The sequence below is a fragment of the Crotalus tigris genome, unplaced genomic scaffold, assembly GCF_016545835.1.
Source record: "Crotalus tigris isolate CLP2741 ecotype Arizona unplaced genomic scaffold, ASM1654583v1 scf7180000019173.45859301935:6455823, whole genome shotgun sequence".
In the NCBI taxonomy this organism is placed as follows: Eukaryota; Metazoa; Chordata; class Lepidosauria; order Squamata; family Viperidae; genus Crotalus; species Crotalus tigris.
This window is the reverse complement of record NW_024097414.1, coordinates 2,612,363-2,633,048: the sequence shown is the minus strand read 5'-3', so window position 1 is coordinate 2,633,048 and position 20,686 is coordinate 2,612,363. Positions and strand designations below refer to the sequence as shown.

At 45.1% G+C, this 20,686-nt stretch overlaps 1 protein-coding gene across 2 annotated transcripts; it reads right to left on the bottom strand.

The window, feature by feature from the left end:
- Positions 1–1,443: 1,443 nt before the first annotated feature.
- REXO5 (RNA exonuclease 5) lies at positions 1,444–20,610 on the bottom strand. 2 transcript variants are annotated; one of them, XM_039360619.1, is made up of 20 exons: positions 20,510–20,610; positions 19,265–19,446; positions 18,432–18,550; positions 17,910–18,036; positions 16,199–16,286; positions 14,913–15,020; positions 13,449–13,537; positions 12,875–12,990; positions 11,717–11,855; positions 10,526–10,620; positions 9,421–9,523; positions 8,231–8,331; positions 7,947–8,040; positions 7,256–7,366; positions 7,009–7,146; positions 6,032–6,124; positions 5,507–5,738; positions 4,705–4,877; positions 3,397–3,506; positions 1,444–1,963 (listed from the first exon to the last, which is right to left on the bottom strand). In XM_039360619.1, exons 2-20 carry the CDS (start codon positions 19,409–19,411, stop codon positions 1,891–1,893), a joined length of 2,256 nt encoding a protein of 751 aa, XP_039216553.1. In that variant the 5' UTR covers positions 19,412–19,446; positions 20,510–20,610; the 3' UTR covers positions 1,444–1,890. The 2 variants fall into 2 exon arrangements, with proteins under 2 accessions (XP_039216553.1, XP_039216554.1); XM_039360620.1 differs by having other exon boundaries at positions 5,507–5,726; positions 20,510–20,608.
- Between the last annotated feature and the right edge of the window lie 76 nt (positions 20,611–20,686).

Genomic DNA, 20,686 nt, shown 5'->3' with positions numbered 1-20,686 from the left:
AAACAACAACCTGCATTTAGGCCCTTTTGATACCCTTGCAGTTTCTGGTGTCCTGTCACCAGCCTGATGTCCTGTCACCAGCCTGATGTCCTGTCACCAGCCCAGTGCCAAACCCAGGTTAGCAAAGGAAAACAATTTGCATTAAAAAAAAAAAAACACCTGGCACATGAGCCATCCAGCATGACTTGGCCCGTGGTGTCATTCCTTGGAGCTAGGAAGATCACGGCTTGTTATGTGGGCTGAGCTTTTACTGGCAAACCGGCTCTTTTGGTGTGATCCCTGCTGCTCTCCTTCAGAGAAGAGGGGGTCCTCTGTGCAGAGGCAGAGGATTTGGCATCCTTATTTAAAAAAAAAAAAAAAAACACAGCTCCAGTGCCAAGCAGGGAACAGGATGACTTGAGCTACCGCCATCCGGCATTTGTCTATTTCCCATCTTGGTGCATTTCTGCCTCTCCAGCAGCGTCTCCTCTGCCAGCCTCGAGCTGAGATCTTGCCTTTTATGCAGAAAATGGAAACTGACCAAGAAGCGTGATTCAGAGATTCCACTTTCCTCCAGGGCAAAGCCGAGGCAAGCCGGCCACTTCCTCCAGACCGCACGGTATGCACTTGGCGTGCCTGTTAGCCGGCGGAGGGGCATGCCACCGACGCTTATGAAAAGCTCAATTATGGGAATCTGGTGGGCAGGAGCAAGGTATGCCTCAAGAATACACAATCTGCTTTGTGTATTGTTGCTGTCCAGACAATAGCTTGGAGCTGTCACGGAGAGGGGGCCAAAATGCAAACCCAAAGCTTAGCTTTGCAGCTGGGCTCACCCACACAGATGGGCCCAAGATTGAATTGGAAGGATTTTTTACTCTCGAACCAACTGCAATTTTCTGGGTTAATTTTCCCCCCTGAATTGCTGGATCCTATCCTTTTCTAGCAGAATATCTGGCAAAATGTTCTCGCCCCCCCCCACACAAACACTCCGCCCATTAATAAAAAGTCTGCCCTCTTTGCCCTTTCTTCCGTTTCTTCCAAGTTTATCATGCTTTTTCTCCCCCCCCTCAACTTTTTCTTCGATTGCTCTAATCATCTGTGGGACTTGAAGCTACAGTCGCTGGTTCAATGGACAGCTAGTCCTCGATTTACAACAGTTCATTTAGTGACCATTTAAAGTTAGAACGGCGCTGAAGAAAGCGAACTGACTTGTTTTTCACACTTATGACCGTCGCAGCTTCCCCAGGGTCACCTGATTCATAGTTTGGACCCTCGGCCCACCGGCTCATCTTTATGACAGGTTGGGGTGTCCTGGGGTCACGTGATCCCCTTTTGGGACTTTCTCCACAAGCAAAATCCATGGGGAAACCAGATTCGCTTAACGGCCATTTGGCTAACTGTACCACCGCCGGCGAGAAAGCTCGTAAAGTGGAGCAAAATTCACTTAAGAACCGCCTCGCTTAGTAACAGAAATTTGGGCTCAATTTTAATCACAAGTCAAGGACTACCTGTATAGGCAATAAATTTCGAAGGGGGTTGAACCGTTTCATCCTCCCTTTTTTTTTAAAAAAATAATAATTATCCTTTGAAAGTTTGCGGTCCAGAAACAGCACGGAAACTTTTTAGAATGTCGTGCTTAGAGGCTGAATGGATGCCAGCCGCCGTCATTTCTGCTATTCTCCACCCTCCAGAGACTCCCCTAACATCTGGTAGTCTGCAGGGAGCTTTAAAAAAAAAAGGTTTCCTGCATTAACAATGGAATTTAATTCTTGAGATTGTTTGGTACTGTAAAAAAATAATTTAATGTTTTTTTTTTTTAAAAAATTGCTTGGAAAAGCTTGCAGACGTTTAAGCGAGGCCGGCTGCTTTCCCCACCCAAAACATGGGGAGGCCTTGAAGATCGACATCTTTTTAGCAGGACGTGGAAGTGTTCTTTTCGCCTTTGATTCCCAAAAGGCCGAGGCCACCAAGAGAGCTGGAGAGCCTGCAAAAAAGGTAAGCGAGGAAAAAGGTGTTAAGATTTCTCCCGAGAAACGTGCTCGCTGCTTAACGCCGGAGGGCTGGGTCGACTCTTTGATAAAGTGAATTGCAGTGACAGAAAAATCCCAAACTGCATCAACCTAAGCATTGAATTGGAGGCAGTCCTCGGTTTACAACCGTTCATTTAGCCACCATTCAAAGTTACGACTTCGCTGAAAAAAAACTTCTTAGGGAAAATTAAGTCACGGGCTTCCTTTTTGATAACTGTAACCTTGAAATCCACCAAGCGGAAAGGATCATGCAAGGCCCAACGTGCCAGATTACAGTCGGTGGAATAAGCCACAATGGAGAGTGCCAAGCCACAAACTCCTTATTATGGCTTAGTGCAGTGGTGGCGAACCTATGGCACGAGTGCCAGAGACGGCATTCAGAGCCCTCTCTGGTGGCACACATGCCACCGCCGCCAGCAGCAGGTCCATCAGGCTGCCACCGCTGCCTGGAGCAGGAGCTCCACCCAGCAAAAAGGAGGCAAAGTGGCCGACTAGCAAGCTTGAATAGAGGTGGTAGAGCAGAGGTCACCAACCATTGTCGATTGGTGGACTGGAAGAAAAGGGAGGGGGAAGCATTTTACATGTGTGCATGCGTACACGGGGCCGCAAGCAAGCACCTGCTGCAAATGGGGCAGGGCTAGTGCCTGCGTGATACTCACTAGCCCTGCCCCATTCTTACGTGGTGCAGCGCCTTGTATCTGCACCTTGCAGTGGCCATTTTTGCGCCTTGCAGCATGGTGGCCTATTTTTGTGCCCCAGTTTTTGTGTGCCAGAGGTGGCACTCAGTGCCTCCCTGCCCCCCCTCCCCCCGAGGGCACCACAATGCTGATGCAGCCCTGGCACTTTTCAATAAATAAGTGGGTTTTGGGTTGCGGTTTCGGCACTCGGTCTCTAAAAGGTTCGCCATCACTGGCTTAGCGTGAGAAATCGCAACCGCGCTGGAGCCAGCTTGGGGATAAAGACCAGAGCCAGCTCTGCTTTGCAAGAGACCTTCCATTTAAGAAAAGCCAACAACAGACCAGCAATCCTGCTGAGACCACAATGGGGTCTCTTTCTTTCTCCGGCTCCCCCTGAGCTGAGAATCAGAGGGCTGACTGGGGAGGAAAGCGCCTCGGCAACTCGGCTTCCATATTGCATCCAAGCCTGCGATAAGCTTGGATGCACTTCTGAAGCTGCAAAACCATTCATCTGGCTCCAGCTTCCCCCTGGAGGTGACCTGCGTCAGGCCTAAGGCAAGACGCCAAGTGGAGGCCAGCCTTGTTTGCAAAATCGTCTGAAGCGTCACTCCAAGAAAGGAAAGATCTTAAACTTGAGAGCCCGAGGTGAAAGAACACTTCTCCGTGGAAAAAGAAAAGGGAAGTAAATAACAAGATGTTTGTTTTTTCACCTGTCGGTGCCTGGTAACAGAACGAGGCAAAGGGTGTTCTCTGGAACCTGCTCATAGAGTGCTTTGACCCTGCGGTCCAGTTTCTTGATGGCTCTGGTTAAGCCAAGTTCCTGTGCAGAAATGATAGAAGTGTTTTCAAAACAACCAAGGAAGAGATGCAAGGAAGCCATGGCTGCAAGAAACTCAATCCCTCCGCCTCCTTTCCACAAACTCCCTTCCCCTCCAGCCCTGATGATGTTACCTAGTTGGGTCATGAAACGTCTGCAAGAAAAGAACCAAGCTCAGAGAGCCTCAAAGACCACAAAGTCCTCCTCCTTCTCTTCCTCCTCTCCCCCCTCCTCCTCCCTAACCCCACGCCCTTCTAGCATTGATGATGTTGCCTAGTTGGGTAATGAAACGTCAGGTAAGCAGGGTGGAGGTAAGAAAATATTTGTGAACATCATTCCTCACCAACAATACCTTGGACAGAGGAGGACACTGTCTGGAGAAGAATGGTGTGCAGTTGTGACACCAGGGCCTGATGTAACAATATGTGCCGGCTAAGAAAAAGTTTGCAGTGGCAGCTTTAATTTTGGCGTGTCCTGTTTCTGGGTGATTCACCTCATAGCTCGGACAACCTTTGGAGGTTTAATTCTCTCCTCCTCCTCCTCCTCCTCCTTACTCCCCTTTGCAAACCACATTCCCTTCTAGCCCTGGTGTTGTTACCCAGTTAGGTAATGAAAAGTCTGCAAGACAACAACCAAGCTCAGTGACCACCAAGTTCTCCTCCTCCTCCTCCTCTTCCTCCTCCTCCAATCCCATTTCTTTCTAGCCCTGATGATGTTACCTAGTTTGGTAATGAAATGTCTGCAAGAAAAACAAGCTCAGAGAGCACCAAGGACTAAGGACCCAATCTTCCTCCTCCTCCTCCTCCCTGCAAACCCCACTCCCTTCTAGCTCTGATGATGTTATCTAGTTAGGTAATGAAATGTCTGCAAGAAAAGAACCAAGCTCAGTGACCACCAAGGAACCCAGAATCCGCCAACCCAATGCACCCATTTCATTGACGACACCAGGGATGGGTTTCTTCCAGAGACAGCAATCGCAAGAAGGGCGGCCAGACGGGGCAAAACTCACTTCACAAACGGCTTGCTTAGCAATAGATGTTTGGGGCTCCAATGTGGCCGCAAGCCGAGAACTACCTGTGCTGCGCTTTAACCACTAGGCCCCCAAGGCTGATGGTGAAGCATCCCTCATCCCAGAACTGAAAAGGGAGGCCTGCGAATCTCACTCTGCGTCTGGCACCCCGTGTAACCTGGGCTTGCTCACCAAATCCAAGACCTGCTGCTGCTTCTCCTGCCCTTCTGCTCCTCCTGGGCCCTTTTCGTTCACCAGACGGGCCCACCGGAAGAAGGTGGGAGACGAGAGGGCCCTCCTGCTTCGAAACATGCTTCCTTGGAGGAGTCGGAGGGCCTCGGAGGCACACTCTGGGCTCTGGAATCCTAGCAGGGAGACACCCCAGCCCCCCCAAATAATGCAAATTAATCAATTGTTTGAGAAATCAGAGCTGTGGCCTTGAGAATCGTGTTAGCCAAAGTTGGCTAAGAAGTGGGGACAGCCCGGATGAAAACGGCTTAAATTAAGACATTTCCTATAATTTCTTCCTCTTTCCTTTCCCCCTCCCTCCTTTCTCTTTCCTTCCCTTTCCCTTCCTTTCTTCCTTCCTTCCCTCTTAGCCATTCACCTTTCCTTCCTTTCCTGCCTCCCTCCTTTCCTTCCTTCCTTCCTTCCTTCCTTCCTTCCTTCCTTCCTTCCTTCCTTCCTTCCTTCCTTTTTGTCCTTCCTTTCTCCCTCCCTCCCCTTCCTTATTCATTCACCTCCTTCTTTTCTTTTCTTTTCCTTTCCTTTTCTTTCCTTCGACCAACATATAAAGGTAATAAATGAGTTGTGTGGGTCAAGAATTACCTCTAAGAGCCGTGGCTGTCAAACGGGAAAGGTTTTTAAGAGCCAGAAGAGGGAAAAAAAGAGAGGAAAAACTAGAAAGGAGAACTTTAGAATCTTAATCCACAGATAATTATCTCCTGCAGCCATACTGTTTTGGAGAGCAGCCCTCATTTATGGCCACACTTACTCAAAAAGCAGTAATTCCTCCGTCTTTCGGTCTGGAGACCTCTTGGCCAAAAAATGGACTGTAAGCCTTTCAAAGGGCCCAGCTGTTCTTGCAGCTCCTTCTCATCTTGACCTTTCCTCAAGCCGGCCAAATAAACCATGCCTTCGTTTTCAGGATCCCTCTCCAGCTCCTGCACCAGCACCTCACCCTCCAGGGTCGTCTCGGTTACGGGCCTTTGGATCTTAGACGAAGCCAAAATACAGGACAAGAAGGTGGCCGGTCTAGTTTGCCTATACCAGAGAATCTTCCGGCTGCATTGGGCAGGATGGGCCCTTGGCCTTGTTCCACCCTCTGTGTTCTTTGGATAAACCACAGTTTACCCACACAAGAGAGTATTTGTAGTTGGGGCTTGAACTGTGGAGTTGGGAAAATCCAATCGCAGCCAGAGTGAAGGGACTTTTAGAGAGAGAAACGAAGGGCCTAACGTTTTGACAGACGCCAGGCACCCGTTCTCTCCCCCACCCTGGGATTTAAAGGTGAGCCTACCTGGAGGGCAGATCCTCCTATTTCTGCTCCGTTCAGCTTTTCCAAAGCCAGCTGTGCACCTTCCAAGACTTCATATTGAATACAGAGGTGGGGCTTTGGGAGAGACAAAAAGGTGCCAGCAGTTAAATGAGGGGTTTGGTGCATCCCAATTCTCAGATCCTTCCTTCCTTCCTTCCTTCCTTCCTTCCTTCCTTCCTTCCTTCCTTCCTTCCTTCCTTCCTTCCTTCCTTCCTTCCTTCCTTCCTTCCTATCCTATCCTATCAATAATGAATGGCTGCAAACTCATTCTCAGTGACTCCAGACAGCTTACAAGGATAGAAGCCCAATTTAAGAATGATAAAAAAGCAATCCCCCCACCCCTTATCCTATGAACCTCTTGATGGAATCCATCCCACTCTGGGGTCCTCAGGTCCATTGGCAAAAAAAAAAGCGTGCATTCCGGGTCTTGTGAAAGAGCATCGAAGTAGTGACCAATCTCATCTCTCAAGGGATGATGTTCCACAGAGAAGGAGCCACCGTGGAGAAAGCCCTTTCCTCTTGGTTCTGCTAGATGGAAGAGCCAGTCCTTCAGATAACCTGGTTCCAAGCCACGTAGGGCTTTGAAGGTGACAACCAGCACTTTGAACTGGACCCGGAAGCAGCCAATGAAGCTTCCGCATGAGACATGACACCTGTACAAATCTAGGCTTGCACAAAACCATGCGGGACACCCCGGTTTTGAACCAATTAAAGCTTCTGTACATTTTTTAAGCACAGCGCCATCATCTCCTTGTCCCAAATCCTGCTGGCTGACCAGTGAGTTCCTTCTGTTGTTCCACCAAAATGACCAGTTCAAGTCAAGTTCCTGTTTTAGGAAACGGAAGATGGCCCAGAGATCGGAGAGCGAACGGAGAAATTCAGCAGCCCAGTTTTCCACACACACCCCTGGGATTTGCACTGCCCACTGTCCAGGACAGCAAAACGGCTTGACTACTTGCCTTAACTGTTTCTGGAATGACCCGGATCGTCTGAATATGGCCACATTTCCTAAAGGCTTTTTTCACGGTCTTCAGACAAACATTTTTGGACAAAGGGCCTACGTAGATGGTCAGCAGGTCAGAAAGCTTGGCCCTCATCTAGCAAAAGGAGGATGGAACTCAGAAATAGAAGCAACAAGTCTGTTACTAAGTGAGACAGTTGTTAAATGAGTCTTGCCCCATTTGGGGATTGGGAAGATCTACTTACCTTTGAAGTGGTTTCTGCAAGCAGGTCAGCCGTAACCTGCTTCGAATCCAAAACCAATTGAATTATGTTAATGGGAGATTTAGGAATCTCTTCCGGGGCTTTCTGGAGAATCTAAAAGGTTAACAGTGGAAGTGGGAGACATTTTTAGAGATCCACCCGTTGAAGAAAGGCGAGATGCTTAGAAAACAAATATAAATAGTGTTACCACTGATGTTGTTACCTAGTTGGGTCATGAAACGTCTGCAAGGACGGTATGTAGATGTTCTTTATCTCTATGTGCCTGCCGATGGCTGATGTGTCTAAGAATTTTTTAAACTTTTCGGGACATGGCTTGGTCTAGAATACGCACAGTTTCCTAGCTGAAACTATGGAAATTATAGCACTGATAATGTTACCTAGTTTGGTAATGAAATGTCTGCCAGAAAACCACCATGCTCAGAGAGCAGCAAGGACTCCAGTCCTCCTCTTCCTCCTCCCCCTGTCCCATCCATCTTCTGTCACCAAAACCCCTACTCCGTTCTAGCACTGATGATGTTACCTAGTTTGGTAATGAAACGTCTGCAAGAAAACCACAAAGCTCAGAGAGCACCAAGGACCCTTCATTACAAAAGATGCAGGTCCCTAGGCTTCTCAGGTTTGTAAAATTAAAACTATGGTAGAGAAAAGCAACCAAATACTCTTCATAACTCACCTGCTCATTTAGGGAAGCCATAGGATTCTGAACGTTATTTTGTTCTCCCTGAAGCAACGTTTTTTGACCGATAGACTGTAAATTTTCTAAAAGGCTAAAAGACAAGAAGAAATAAATAAATCTGAACAGGTCCAGGTGATCCTTGATTTATGAGTTTGTTTAGTGACCATTTGAAGTTACGATGACACTAGGAAGAAAAAAAAAACACCGCAAAAGACCTCCACCCGAACTTTCTCAAGCCAACAGGATTTTTTTTTTTTTTTTACAGAAAAAGAAATTTTTACCCTTTTTGGATCTTGTCGTTTTGTTTCGCCTTGACCCCGGTTCCTGACTCTTCCATCTTCCTTTGCTCTGACCATCTGGCTTCCAGATTCAACTCTGCAACCTAGGGTGGAAAAAAACCCCACCTCCCTAATCTTACAAATTCTTCTCCGGCGTGTTTTGCTTCCAATCAGTTCTTGAGATTGTTGGTTAAATGCCTTATTTCCCACTGAAGCCAAACCTAAGTACCAATCACAGGCCTTCCGGGGGCGTCTTCCTATTTGTTTGCACCTGGGGCCATCCTGTCTCGCTGTAAGGGATGGAAAATGTGTCCGGTCCTTTCTGAGACCCTTAGGATCTTCTCGTGACATGGTCCCAACCTTCATTCTCCAATCCACCCACCTTAAATTTAAGATGTCTGGTTTTTCAACTCCCAGAATTCCCTGTGCTAGCTGCGGAATTCTGGGAATCGAAGTCCACATTTAGGATTTATGGAGGGGGGGGGGGTTAACCTGTGTTTACTTTCAGTTTCCAGCAAAAATCGATCCATTGGCCAAAAGGGGTTCATTCAACAGCCACAGCAAAACAGGCTGTAAGGTTGGGCGCCGTCCCACGATGACCCACTTAATGACACGGGTTTGTGACTGTCACAACATACAACCTTAATGGGCAAACTCCATCACTGTCGTATGCTGAGGACTTCCTATAAACACTTACATATTGGGGAAGAGGTTACATTCTGCAGGCAGAATGCAGCATTGCAGGCAAACTCTGCCCACGGCCTGGAGTTCGATCCTGCCCAGCTCAAGGTGGACTCAGCCTTCCCTAAGGTTGGTCAAATGAGGACCCAGATTGTTGGCGGCAACGTGCTGATTCTGCAAACCGCTTAGAGAGGGCTGTAAAAACACTACGAAGCGGTATATAAGTCTAAGTGCTATTGCTAAGTGCTATTAAGTGCTACTGCTGTATGTCAGATCCCTTGCTAGTTCCCCCCTTTTAAAAACTCTGGGATTTTTTTCCTCCTTGGCATCCATTATCTACTCTTTGATCACAATTACATTTAGAGAGACTTGGCAAGGATTGTTGTTGTTGTTAATTGCGAAGTCGTGTCCGACCCATCGCGACCCCATGGACATTGGCAAGGATAGTACGGTGTAAAGATACGTTTATTCCTGTCTTTAAACAACAGTCTTAAAAGAGCCAAGATACCTACTTTCCTGGCTCCTTGTTCAATGAAATACTGGGCCAGCTCAAGGGCGCACTGGGCATCTTCGGTGGGATCGTGACCCAATTGGGCCTTGCTCTGAATTTCTTTCCTACAAGAAGGAACCGTGCATGTAGTAAATCCATGAACACTGACATACTCTATTGGGTAGCAAAGAAGCAGGCGAATTTAGATAGAATATTTGGAGCTCAGGGTTGAACTGAGGGTCCTGGGTCTTTTTTTTGTGGACGTTTCATTACCCAACTAAGGAATTTCATCAGTGCTAGAAAGAAGTGGGGTTTGTTCTCTGTTTATATACAAGTGTCAGTGTTGGTGAGGTGTTACTGGTGGATCCTTGATTCAGCTGTTGTTGATTGTCAGCTTGGTTGTCTGAGTTGGTGGCTTGACTGGGGTATTGTTTACTTCCTGACTATTGGTCTAGTGTTATTCTTGGGGTTAATCTCTGTTTGTCTGGATGTTGATTACTCGCCAGAAGGTGTTTGAGTCTCTTTGCTTGCTTTCAGACTTTTTGATTGTCTCTTTTGAATGGTATGTAGATGTTCTTTATCTCTACGTGCCTGCTGATGGCTGATTTGTCTGAGTGTGCCTAAGAATTTTTTAACTTTTGGGTCTAGAATACACAGCTTCCCAGCTGAAACTATGGAAATTATAGCACCGATGATGTTACCTAGTTCGGTAATGAAACGTCCGCAAGAAAACCACCAAGCTCAGAGAGCACCAAGGACAGCATACTCCTCCTGCTCCTTCTTCACCCCCTTTCCTTCTCCTATGCCCCGCAAATCCCACTCCCTTCATAGTACTGATGGTGTTCCCTTGTTTGATAATGAAACGTCTGCAAGAAAACAACCAAGTTCAGGGACAACCAAGGACTAATTTCAAACTGGGGAATTCTGGGAGTTGACGTTTACAGGTCTTAAAGTTGCCAAGGTTGGACACCCTTGCCCTAAGCAGGTATACTTGTAGGACTGACAAGTCTTTAATTATCTGTCTACAACCCTGCCCTCCCTTGGAAATGGAGCAATTCACAGATGTCCTAATTGAAAAGTGTCAGGGGACATGTCTGGAGGCAGGAACTCAACCCAAACCATCTTACCCTAGAACAGCAGCTGCTAAGAACTTCAGCTTGAACCTTCTGCCCCCTTTACGGGTGTAGAGAAGCGAAGTGTCTATAACTTTCGGATGAATCATCTGGAAATGTGGGAGGGAAAAAGGAAAGATGTTTGAAAACATTCATTTAGTGACTGTTAACAACGGAAAAAAGGGACGTCAACCAGTCCTCGCACTTATGAGAACCCCAGTCCAGTCATGTGATCAAAATGTTTGGAAAGTGGCATGTATTTATTGCGGTTGCAGCATCCCGGGTCACACGACCGCCATTTTTTGGACTTTCCCAGCTGGCTTCCGACAAGCAAAGCCTTTGGGGGGGGGGGGAAGCGGGCTTTGCTTTAACGACCCACGTGATTTGCTTAACAACGGAAGGGATTCGCTTACAAAACATGCCCCCCCCAAAAAAGGACATAAAATTGGGCACAACTAACTCACAACTGCCTTGCTCAGCCACAGAAATTCCAATCTCAATCGTGGTCATATAGTGAGGACCCCCTGTACATAAAACTTTCAAACTGGGACCCAGAATGTTTTGCTCTAGTCTGTTTCTGTATCTTAGGCTAGAGGTCTCCAAACTGGTAACTTTTAAGAGTTGTGGACTTCAATGGCTGGCTAAGGAATTCTGGGAGTTGAAATCCACAAGTCTTTTTTTAAAAAAATTAGTTTACAATATAAAATACAAAAGAAAATAGTCGGAAAAATAGCGGAGGAAAAAGGGAAGGGGAAAGTGTAGGAAAAGTGGGGGGGGGGGAAGAAAGATAAGGCATTGACTCCTGACTCCCTTTTGGTGAAGTAGAATAAGGTGATAACATCAAACCTCAACTTTTTACTTTTACCTAACAGTATAAACTATCCGTTTCTAGAACAACAAAGCTATCTAAATGGTAAAACCCCAAATCAAAGTTTCGTTTTTTCCCCCCACCTCGAGCACAAAGTCCAGAAGCGGTTTCCAAGGGCAAACAAAAGGAATTGTGTGGGTTTTTTTTTTCTTTGATCAAAGCAGTCCATTTAGCCTTCTCTGCTAACTCCATCAACTTTTGCAGCCGTCCGTTCCTTGTGGGAATCAACACGCCCTTCCATTTTTGAAGTCCACAAGTCTTAAAAAGTTGCCCCATTTGGAGGCCGCTATCTTAGGCCAAGACCTGGTGGGTTGAGACTGTGGAATCGATATACTCACTTCTAGAGCTCGGAGATCAGCATCTAGGGAATGGCCCACCAAAATGGCGTCAGGAGGCAGCATATTCCTTAATCGGCCCTGGATTTCTGAGAGGGTGGTTTGTACCGGCTGAAGCAGCTTCTCTGTGATGCCGGAGTAGCTTCAAAACACACACACAAAAAAAAAAACCATTTCAGGGCTGTCTGAGATGATGCTTTCCAATGAGGGTCTTCCAACAAAGTAATAGATTCCAGCCCAGATAACAATACCTGTACAAGTTAAGTCCTCAACTTACGAACACAGTTAAGCTCAACTCTAGAAAGAGTGCAGAGAAGAACAACAAAGATGATCAGGGGACTGGAGGCTAAAACACATAAGGAACGGCTGCTGGAATTGAGCAAGTCAAATTTAATGAAGAGAAGGGCGAGGGTGACATGATAGCAGTGTTCCAATATCTCAGGGGCTGCCCCAAAGAAGGAGTCAAGCTGTTCTCCAAAGCGCCTGAAGGCAGGACAAGAAGCAATGGCGGGAAACTAACCAAAGAGAGAAGCAACCTAGAACTAAGGAGAAATTTCCTGACAGTGAGAACAATTAACCAGTGGAACAACCTGCCTCCAGAAGATGTGAATGCTCCAACACTGGAAGGTTTTTAAGAAGAGACTGGACAGCCATTTGTCTGAAATGGTATAGGGTTTCCTGCCTAAGCAGGGGGTTGGACTAGATGACCTCCAAGGTCCCCTCCAACATGATGATGATGATGATCGCACAGTCAGCCAGATGTTCAGACTGGATTTGGCATTTTGTCTACCTATCAAGTCCTTACAAAGACCTGGGATAGGCAGATGTGGATGTTTGATGGTATTAAAAGGTATCGTCGCAGGATGGAAGCAGTTCCTAGTAAAGCTTCTCTGCTCTCTGGGAATCCAGATTACATTCTACTACACCCACATACCATGGTCCCAATCACACACCTCTCCTGCGTAAACACACCCAGGGGGTAAAAAAAGTTTAAAACAAACAGACATGCACACACCTTATCTAAATATGCGGCTTGGCCTTAAAAAAGAAGCTGTATCCAATTGAAAAGCATTCATTTTAAGCCACTACCGTGCCAAAAACCTTCAAAATCCTGGATAATGTCCAACTTTTACAACAGTTTTATAGGTTTAAGCAACATACCAGGTAAGATAATTCCTTATGGGCCATTTGGGTTTGACCAGCTCATTCATAAGGCAGCGTCCGCTAGTATCCACCACTGCAATCCGGGTGAGTTCTGACCCCTTATCGGTGAGACACTGGTTAAAATGAAAAAGGGTGAAAAAAAAAAGGCTAAGGATTCTCGGTGGTCCTTTCCTCCCTCCAATGAGACGCTGAATCGATGGATTCTTTTACGGAAGGATAACACCTCTCAAATGTCATCCTTTCCAGTGGTGGGATTCAGATAGGTGAACAACCAGTTCTCTGCATGGATGCCACTTCTGGAAGTCCATTCTGGGCCTGGGCAACAAAAAAGTAGCTACCGGTTCTGCTGAAGTGGTGCGAACCGGCTGAATCCCACCACTGTTCCTTTCCCTTCCTGGCTGGAGATGAAGTTGGGGGGTTTTGCATGCACTCAGTCAGACATTAGAGCTGTCCCCCGAATCAAGAACTGAAAACTTCAAGGTACAGTTTTATAAGTAAGAAATCCTTTTTTATTTGCTGAGATCCAGCCCTTTGCAATGGGAAGGAGATTAACGCAACACAAAATAAATACCATTTCGCAGTCCAATCCAAAGAGGGGGCTGCTATCTGTCACCAGGTCGTTGCAGTCAGTCTGGACAAAATGGCTGTAGTCATCACACCCTGGAGAAGCAATGAACAACAGTCACATTTGCAAAAGGGCTAGCCAGCACAGTGTAGTCTCTGGATCCTAGACATGGATGATGATGATGATGATTATTATTATGGTTTGTTGCACAGTCAGCCAGATGTTTAGACTAAATTTGGCATTTTTGTCTACCCATTGAGTCAGTCCCAAGGACCTGGGAGAGACAGATGTGGTTGTTTGGTGGTGTTAAAAAGTATTGTTGCAGGATACAAGCTGTTCCAAGTAAACCAAACCTTTTGCAATTGATTGTTGGTAAATTTGCCAATGCCGATGGTATTCAAGTGTTTGTAATAGTAATAATAATAATTAATAATAAAAAAATATCTCTCCCTGGGACTACTCTATGTCACTCATAACCATAACAATGAAGAAATAAAGGATGGCAGAAACTGTTGTGCCAATCATGGACTAGAGCAGCGGTTCTCAACGTTTGTGTGACGGCGCCCCCGTCACACAAACGTTATGCGCATGCGCGGCGCGCATGGGGCGCCCCCTGCGCGCGGTGCGCATGCGTGCCATGTGCAGTGTGCATGCCCCCATGTGCGGTGCGCATGCGTGGTGCCCCCATGTGCGGCGCGCATGCGCCCCCATGTGCGGCGTGCATGCGCGGCAGCGCCCCCAGAGGCGTGCCGCCGCCCCCATGCGCGGCACGCATGCGTGGCGGCGCCCCCGGAGGGGAGAAAATGGCGAATCACCGCCTTTGGCAACCCCCGAAAAGTGGTCGATCGACCCCAAATGGGGTCGCGACCCATAGGAAAAAAAAAACAATTTAGAACTATCATTCTGTTATCATTTTGGAAGGAACAGACAATCGAATGAAGAATTTTATCGATATACCACTAAAATTCTCATTCTCGTGACCTTTAACTGGGCGAAACAATGCATCCTAGGACAACAGCTTTTGATCCAAGGTACCTCAAATGGGCTAACTTACAGAATGCGTCCAAAATTTGGGACTCGTGACTCTCGAGAGAATTAAAATTTGGAGAATCTGTGGCGGCGGCTGCTGCTGTGCTAAAAGTAACGTTCAGTTTCAACGTTCTGTGACAGTTTCCCAGTCACTCTTGCAATCCCTCACTCCCTCCCCCACTAAGCAGCAGTCACTTATCTGCCTGCAGGGGAGGGGAGGACAGGGAAGAGAAGGGAAGATTTCCAGATTCCCACAAGAAGACTCAATGGGGAAGCCAGCGGGAAGTCAGAAATAGCTTCTACTTCCACTGCTTTTTTTTACCCACCTGTGGTCATTATTTCCCCATTTAGGCAAGGCCAAATTTCTGAAAGAGCAGGTAGTTCTAACTACTTCTGGACATCCAGAAATTGATCATATATGTGGATTCTAAGACAGCTTACCTTTTACAGGGTAATCATGGAGTTGCATCTCCTCGCCAGTTAAAATATAACTTGAGAGACTGCAGCCCTTTTCGGCGTATTTCTGAATTATGGGATCTTCATCCATCGCTGAAACCAATGACACATTTGCTCTAAATATCCATATTAGCATTTTTGCCCCGTTTCCGTCAGCAGTCTCTTCAATGTATTTTGAGAAGAGAGAAGGGGTTTTTTTTTTTTACATGTCATTTGATTTATTTTACGAGTTACTGCTGCTTATCCACCAATTCAGTGGTTACAGGGCAGTGGCCAGTGTAATCAAAGTAAAATTAAGGTGTCATAAAATATCTACAATGCCCCTTTCAGATACATTAAAAAAATAACTGTAAAATAAAATCAAGCTGCAAGAAGACCAGCAATAATAATAATAATAAAAAAAACAACACACTTTCATTCTTCACATATGCCAATTTGTTGTTTAACTACGTTCTGCCTGAGACAGTATTTTCCATTTATTCTCTGCTTGGAAACGAAGCACTTTAGAAATAAGAGAATTTTCAAATGAGTCCGTTTCAAGCTGCCCAATTTCATAAAGGGGCACAATTTGGCTGTTGTTGTTTGTTGTTGTTTTAAAAAAAGTCACCCATGATTTATAAAAGGCCAAATCATTTGCACAAAGGTATAGGTTATAGACCAGGGGTAGGCAACCTTAGCTCTTTTATGACTGGTAGACTTCAACTCCCAGAATTCCTGAGCCAGCCATGCTGAGGGGAAAGGGAGAGGTTTCCAAGCTGAACCATGATGGCTCAGGAATTCTGGGAGTTGAAGTCCACCAGTCATGAAGGGGTCAAAGTTTCCCCCATGGTGGCTCAGGAATTCTGGGAGTTGAAGTCCACAAGTCATAAAAGAGCCAAGGTTGCCTATCCCTGTAATATAGACTATACAGATAGTCCTCCATTTACAAACATTTGCTTAGTGGCTGTCTGAAGCTACAACGGTGCCATATAAAGTCCAGTTCTCATATTTATGACCGATTCTCACATTTACAATGGTGGTGTTCCCTTAATGACCAGGATGGTTTGTTTAGCCACTGTTGTAATCATGTCGTAAAATAGGGTCAGACTTCACTTATGACCATTGGGTCCAACTCAACTTATGACCGCAATGGCTTTGGGTTGAAATTTCAGTTGCTATTGTGGCTGTAAGTCGAGGATTACCTATAGCATTGCACACCAGATGTATCCACCTGGACTTTCAGGAAATCACAACAGTATGGATGAGGGAATTGAAAAGAAATATATTAGTACCTTCCCTGCTGAGCTGTTGACAGTCGTTTGTGCCCGATCCACCACGTTTTTCGATAAAGTCACCAGAAAGGGCAGGCAGACAGAAACGCTGATAAAAAAACATAGAACAGAGGCAAAAAGGAAGACAATGCATAACACCACATTCCTTTCCATTTATTCTGTCAGAGGAAGGAGTTTTCTGATGAAAGTTTCAAGGACTACCTGTACAAATACACCTAATCAGCCATGACACAGCCTTGAAACAAACAAACAAAAAGGCATTTGTTTTTAAGAGTAATTTCAGGGAAGAGAGGTGGCTTCTTCAATAATCTCATAAATACAAATTTAAGACTTAAGAAACACAGGGTGTAATTAAATGTTCAGAAGGGCCCCAGACACTTTCTTGCTAAATGTTCTGAGGAATTGTTCTCCCTTCGTTTTAACAACCCAGTGATTGATGCTGCCTTTGCTATTGTTTTTAGAGCTTCAGTTCCTCCTCAAGCGCTTTGCAAACACAATTTATGACCACGAAGCAGCTCCGATGATATCTCCTAGCTGTGCTCGTGTGTTTTTGTGTGTGTGTGTGAGAGAGAAGGGGGAGCAGACTTTTTAATCACAGGCCAATCAGCGCCAAAAAATTCATTTGCAAAAGCCTCGGCTTTGTGGTCAAAACAACAGTGGCTTCCCCCCCCCCCCCTAACTTTCTCAAACTGTGGGCTGGTTGTTTAAAAGGGGGGAAAGGTCCGGGAGAGACAGATAACCCTTTCTGGAGAAAATTCCCAAGAAAAACAAGTCTCTTTTGTGTCAACCCAGCCGTCTTATTAATGACCTCGACTTCCAGGCAGCAGCCAGAGGAAAAAAAATTGAAAGATCATTCTTGAGACGAATTGTTCCTGGAAAGTCTTGAATACTCTCTAAATTAGAGCCATATGTTTCCTTGTGGCTCCAAAACTGTTCCCCCCCCCCCCCAATCACTCTCTCAGCCTCCCTGGTTCGAAGTATCCTGTTACAGCAGAGAATTGCAAGGGCAGGCAAAAAAAAAAAAAAAAAAAAGGAAAAAAAAATCAATAATGGCATTCGGAAAAGTTGCAGTTACTTCTGTTCTGCTGAAAGAAACGGTGATTTCAGGAGATTTTTGCCTGCCTTGGTAAAGCAAACCACCCTGGTAAATAAACTATTAGATTTTAATTTGAATTATGGCACCAGGCTACAAGCCAGGAGATGGTGAGTTCTAGTCCTGCCTTAGGCATGCAAGCTGATTGGGTGACTTTGGGCCAATCATCAGGAGACGGTGAGTTTTAATCCTGCCTTAAGTATGAAAGTCAGCTGGATGACTTTGGCCCAGACACTTTGTCTTAGTCCACCCCACCCCCCAGGGTTGTTGTTATGGGCAAAATAGGAAGAGGAAGGAGTTTTATATATGGTATAGGATTTCCTGCCTGAGTAGGGGGTTGGACTAGATGACCTCCAAGGTCCCTTCCATCATCATCATCATCATCATCATCATCATCATCATCATGTCTGCTATCTCGAGTTACTTATAAAGGAATAAAGTTGAGATTTTAAAAAAAGAAACATAATTGGACTTTTTCGTTGTTATGCTCCTGTTTGGTTCTACTGTGAGTTATTTTAGACCCAAGGCCAGACGGTCTACGAGATCTCCATGTTGCCATATAATACATAATTTTCTAGACTAGCCATCTCACCAAATGGATAAATGTCAATGACTTACGTGTTTGAAGGTCTTTCGGAGATGTTTGAACTGCAGGTAGTATCGGTAGAAATGGAGCTGATCCACGTGATGCAAAATTAGCACTGTGACACCAGCCAGCTGCCTTCGGTGGTGGATGCGACACCAACTGTATCACAAGGGGCCACAATTATCTCTGATGTTCCTTTAACCAGACAAGCCCACACAAATCTATTTCTCAGTTATTATTCTGGCTTCTAAACATTTAGGAAACAGAAATCCTGGCTCTCCAATGAATGATCTAGCAAGCGGTATGGCAGGTGTTGGTCTCATAGAACAGGGGTCTCCCAACTTGGCAACTTTAAGACTTGTGGATTTCAACTCCCAGAATTCCTCAGCCAGGCAGAGCTGGCTGAGGAATTCTGGGAGTTGAAGTGCACAAGTCATAAAAGGGCCAAGTTTGAAGACCCCTGCACTAAATGAACTGTTGTAAGTCAGGACTACCTGTACTGTTGACCACCTAAGGTGGACAGATATCTTGCATAAGGTTAAAAGCACATTTACCTGGGCTGAGTGACATTGTGATGTTTTCCCTGTGCGGCATACTTCAGTAATTCACCCAGTTGCTCATAGCTGATTTGGCTTCCTCCAAACATTTGAGTAGAGAAACGGGGTGGGTTCACCTTGGAAACCAAGAGAATTGACTCAGGAATGTTTACATTCCCAAAGAAAATATCAGGAGACACCGCCCCATTCCCACAAATAACATCCAGAAAGGACAATTCATTTCTTGCAAAAAGGATGCCACAAAAACACATATAGACGCAAAGGAGAAACACAGTTAATAGACCGAACTGTTAGATATGTATGAACTTCACAAAGCTTGGACATTATTTACATAAACACAATAAATGCCAAATAATTACCAGAGGTAATTTTATAAAAACAGCCCTCCCACATTGACAAATTCAGCTATGGACAAAATACAAGCAGTTTCTAAAAAGTTCCTGGAGCTTTTGCAGTATTCAAAGTATTAAACTTCTGTCTAATTCTGGATATGAAACTTGGGGGGAAAAAATAAGGCAAAGCTGAAAAAGATGCAAGAACAGCTAACTGGAATAATACATCATTCTAATTATAACTTTTATGATTCATAGATATAAACAACGAAGTGCAGCATTAAAAATATAACACAGACTGAAACCCCCAACACTACAGCAAACCTCTCAGGAGAACTAACGATACAAAAACTTTAAAAGACACAAACTGAAGCAAAGCCAGAAAAACATTTGGAAACTCCACCCAATATTTAAATTGATAAAAAAAATAATAATGTGGGGAATGGTAAGCTAAAACATGCAATCCTCTGGAATAATATATCCATAAACAAATCTTACTTCACTGGAAAGTTTAATGTTCCGATGAGCTGGGCAAATGTCATTTCTCTCAGTCTTCCTCTTTTTTTTAGCCTTCCGGTTCTCTCCTCCAGTTTCCCCATCTTCACAATACCTTTTTTTTACAACTTCACTAGTTTGTGCAATCATTTTATTTTATAAATCTCTCTTCAGGTGGAATTTATCTGTTAAACAAAAACAGTACAGAAAAGAATTGAAAAAGTAATAAACTAATGGAAAACATGTTATAATTGGAGCAATACTAATAAGTTGAAACTAATGGAAAACATCTATTATAATTGGAGCAATACTAATAAGTTGAAACTCTATTTAATTTTGCTTAGGGTTCAAATTAAGGAGAATTATTTGTCTGTCTACCATCTGTTTATATCTATTTATCTCCATCCATCCATATCTATATATCCATCGATGTCTAGTCCAATCTAATCCAATCTAATTTTATAGCTACCCATATCACCAGAGATGCAAATAAGATTTTTTCCCCCTCCATACAGTAATAAGACTCTGTTCGTAGGTAATATGTAAGTAATATGAATCATATAAATAATCCAATTAATGAGAACAGTAAATGAAAGTAGTAGCAGTAGCAGCTACATTACTTAGTGCTTTGAACTATTCTACAAACATGGACTGCAACTATGTTTTCCAAACTTGGCAACTTTAAAGTCTGTGGACTTCAACTCCCAGAATTCCCTTGCCTCCATGCTCACAGGGAATTCTGAGAGTTGAAGTCCACACACTTTAAAGTGGCTAAGTTTGAAAAATATTGCATTGAAATGACAACTCGCATAATGTAATTAAGGCCATGATCATAATATAAAATAAACAGCAGTTCTCGGCACTCTTTTTGCACCTAGCCTCGCCTGCGGGACAGCAGCTCCCATAATCCCCAACCAGGTGGAGATCAGCAAGTTCCCCTTGATTTTAAATCTGGCTGGGGGTGGGGTATGGGGAGAGTGGCCCAGCAGTGTAAAAGCAGCAGGTTTAAAGCTGGAGCAAGCTGCTCTAAAACAGCGCGTGGTTCCACCCGTGCAATTCTCAAGGGTTGGCAACCACGTGCGAGCCTGCAAACACGTGTAAGGGAGAATTGCAATCTATCTTCTCTCGCCTGCAAGCAACTGCCTCCCAACCATTAACCTGGGATCGGCTTTCCTTGCTAACACCCACTCCCCATTAAAAAAAATGGGGGACAAGGGGAAAAAAAATGAAGTTAGTGAGAAGCCTGACCTGGATCTCTGCATCCCATTCCCAAGGAAGCCCTTCTTGCAATCGAGGAGAATCCTTGCTCGGCAATCGTCTGCTCGGGCCTGAGCTGCCGATGCTTTAAAGGAGGAAGCAAGAGAGCGAATGGAAGGCGGCAGACCTTCTTAGTCGATGAGCCGAAAGCATCGAGGGGAGGAGGCG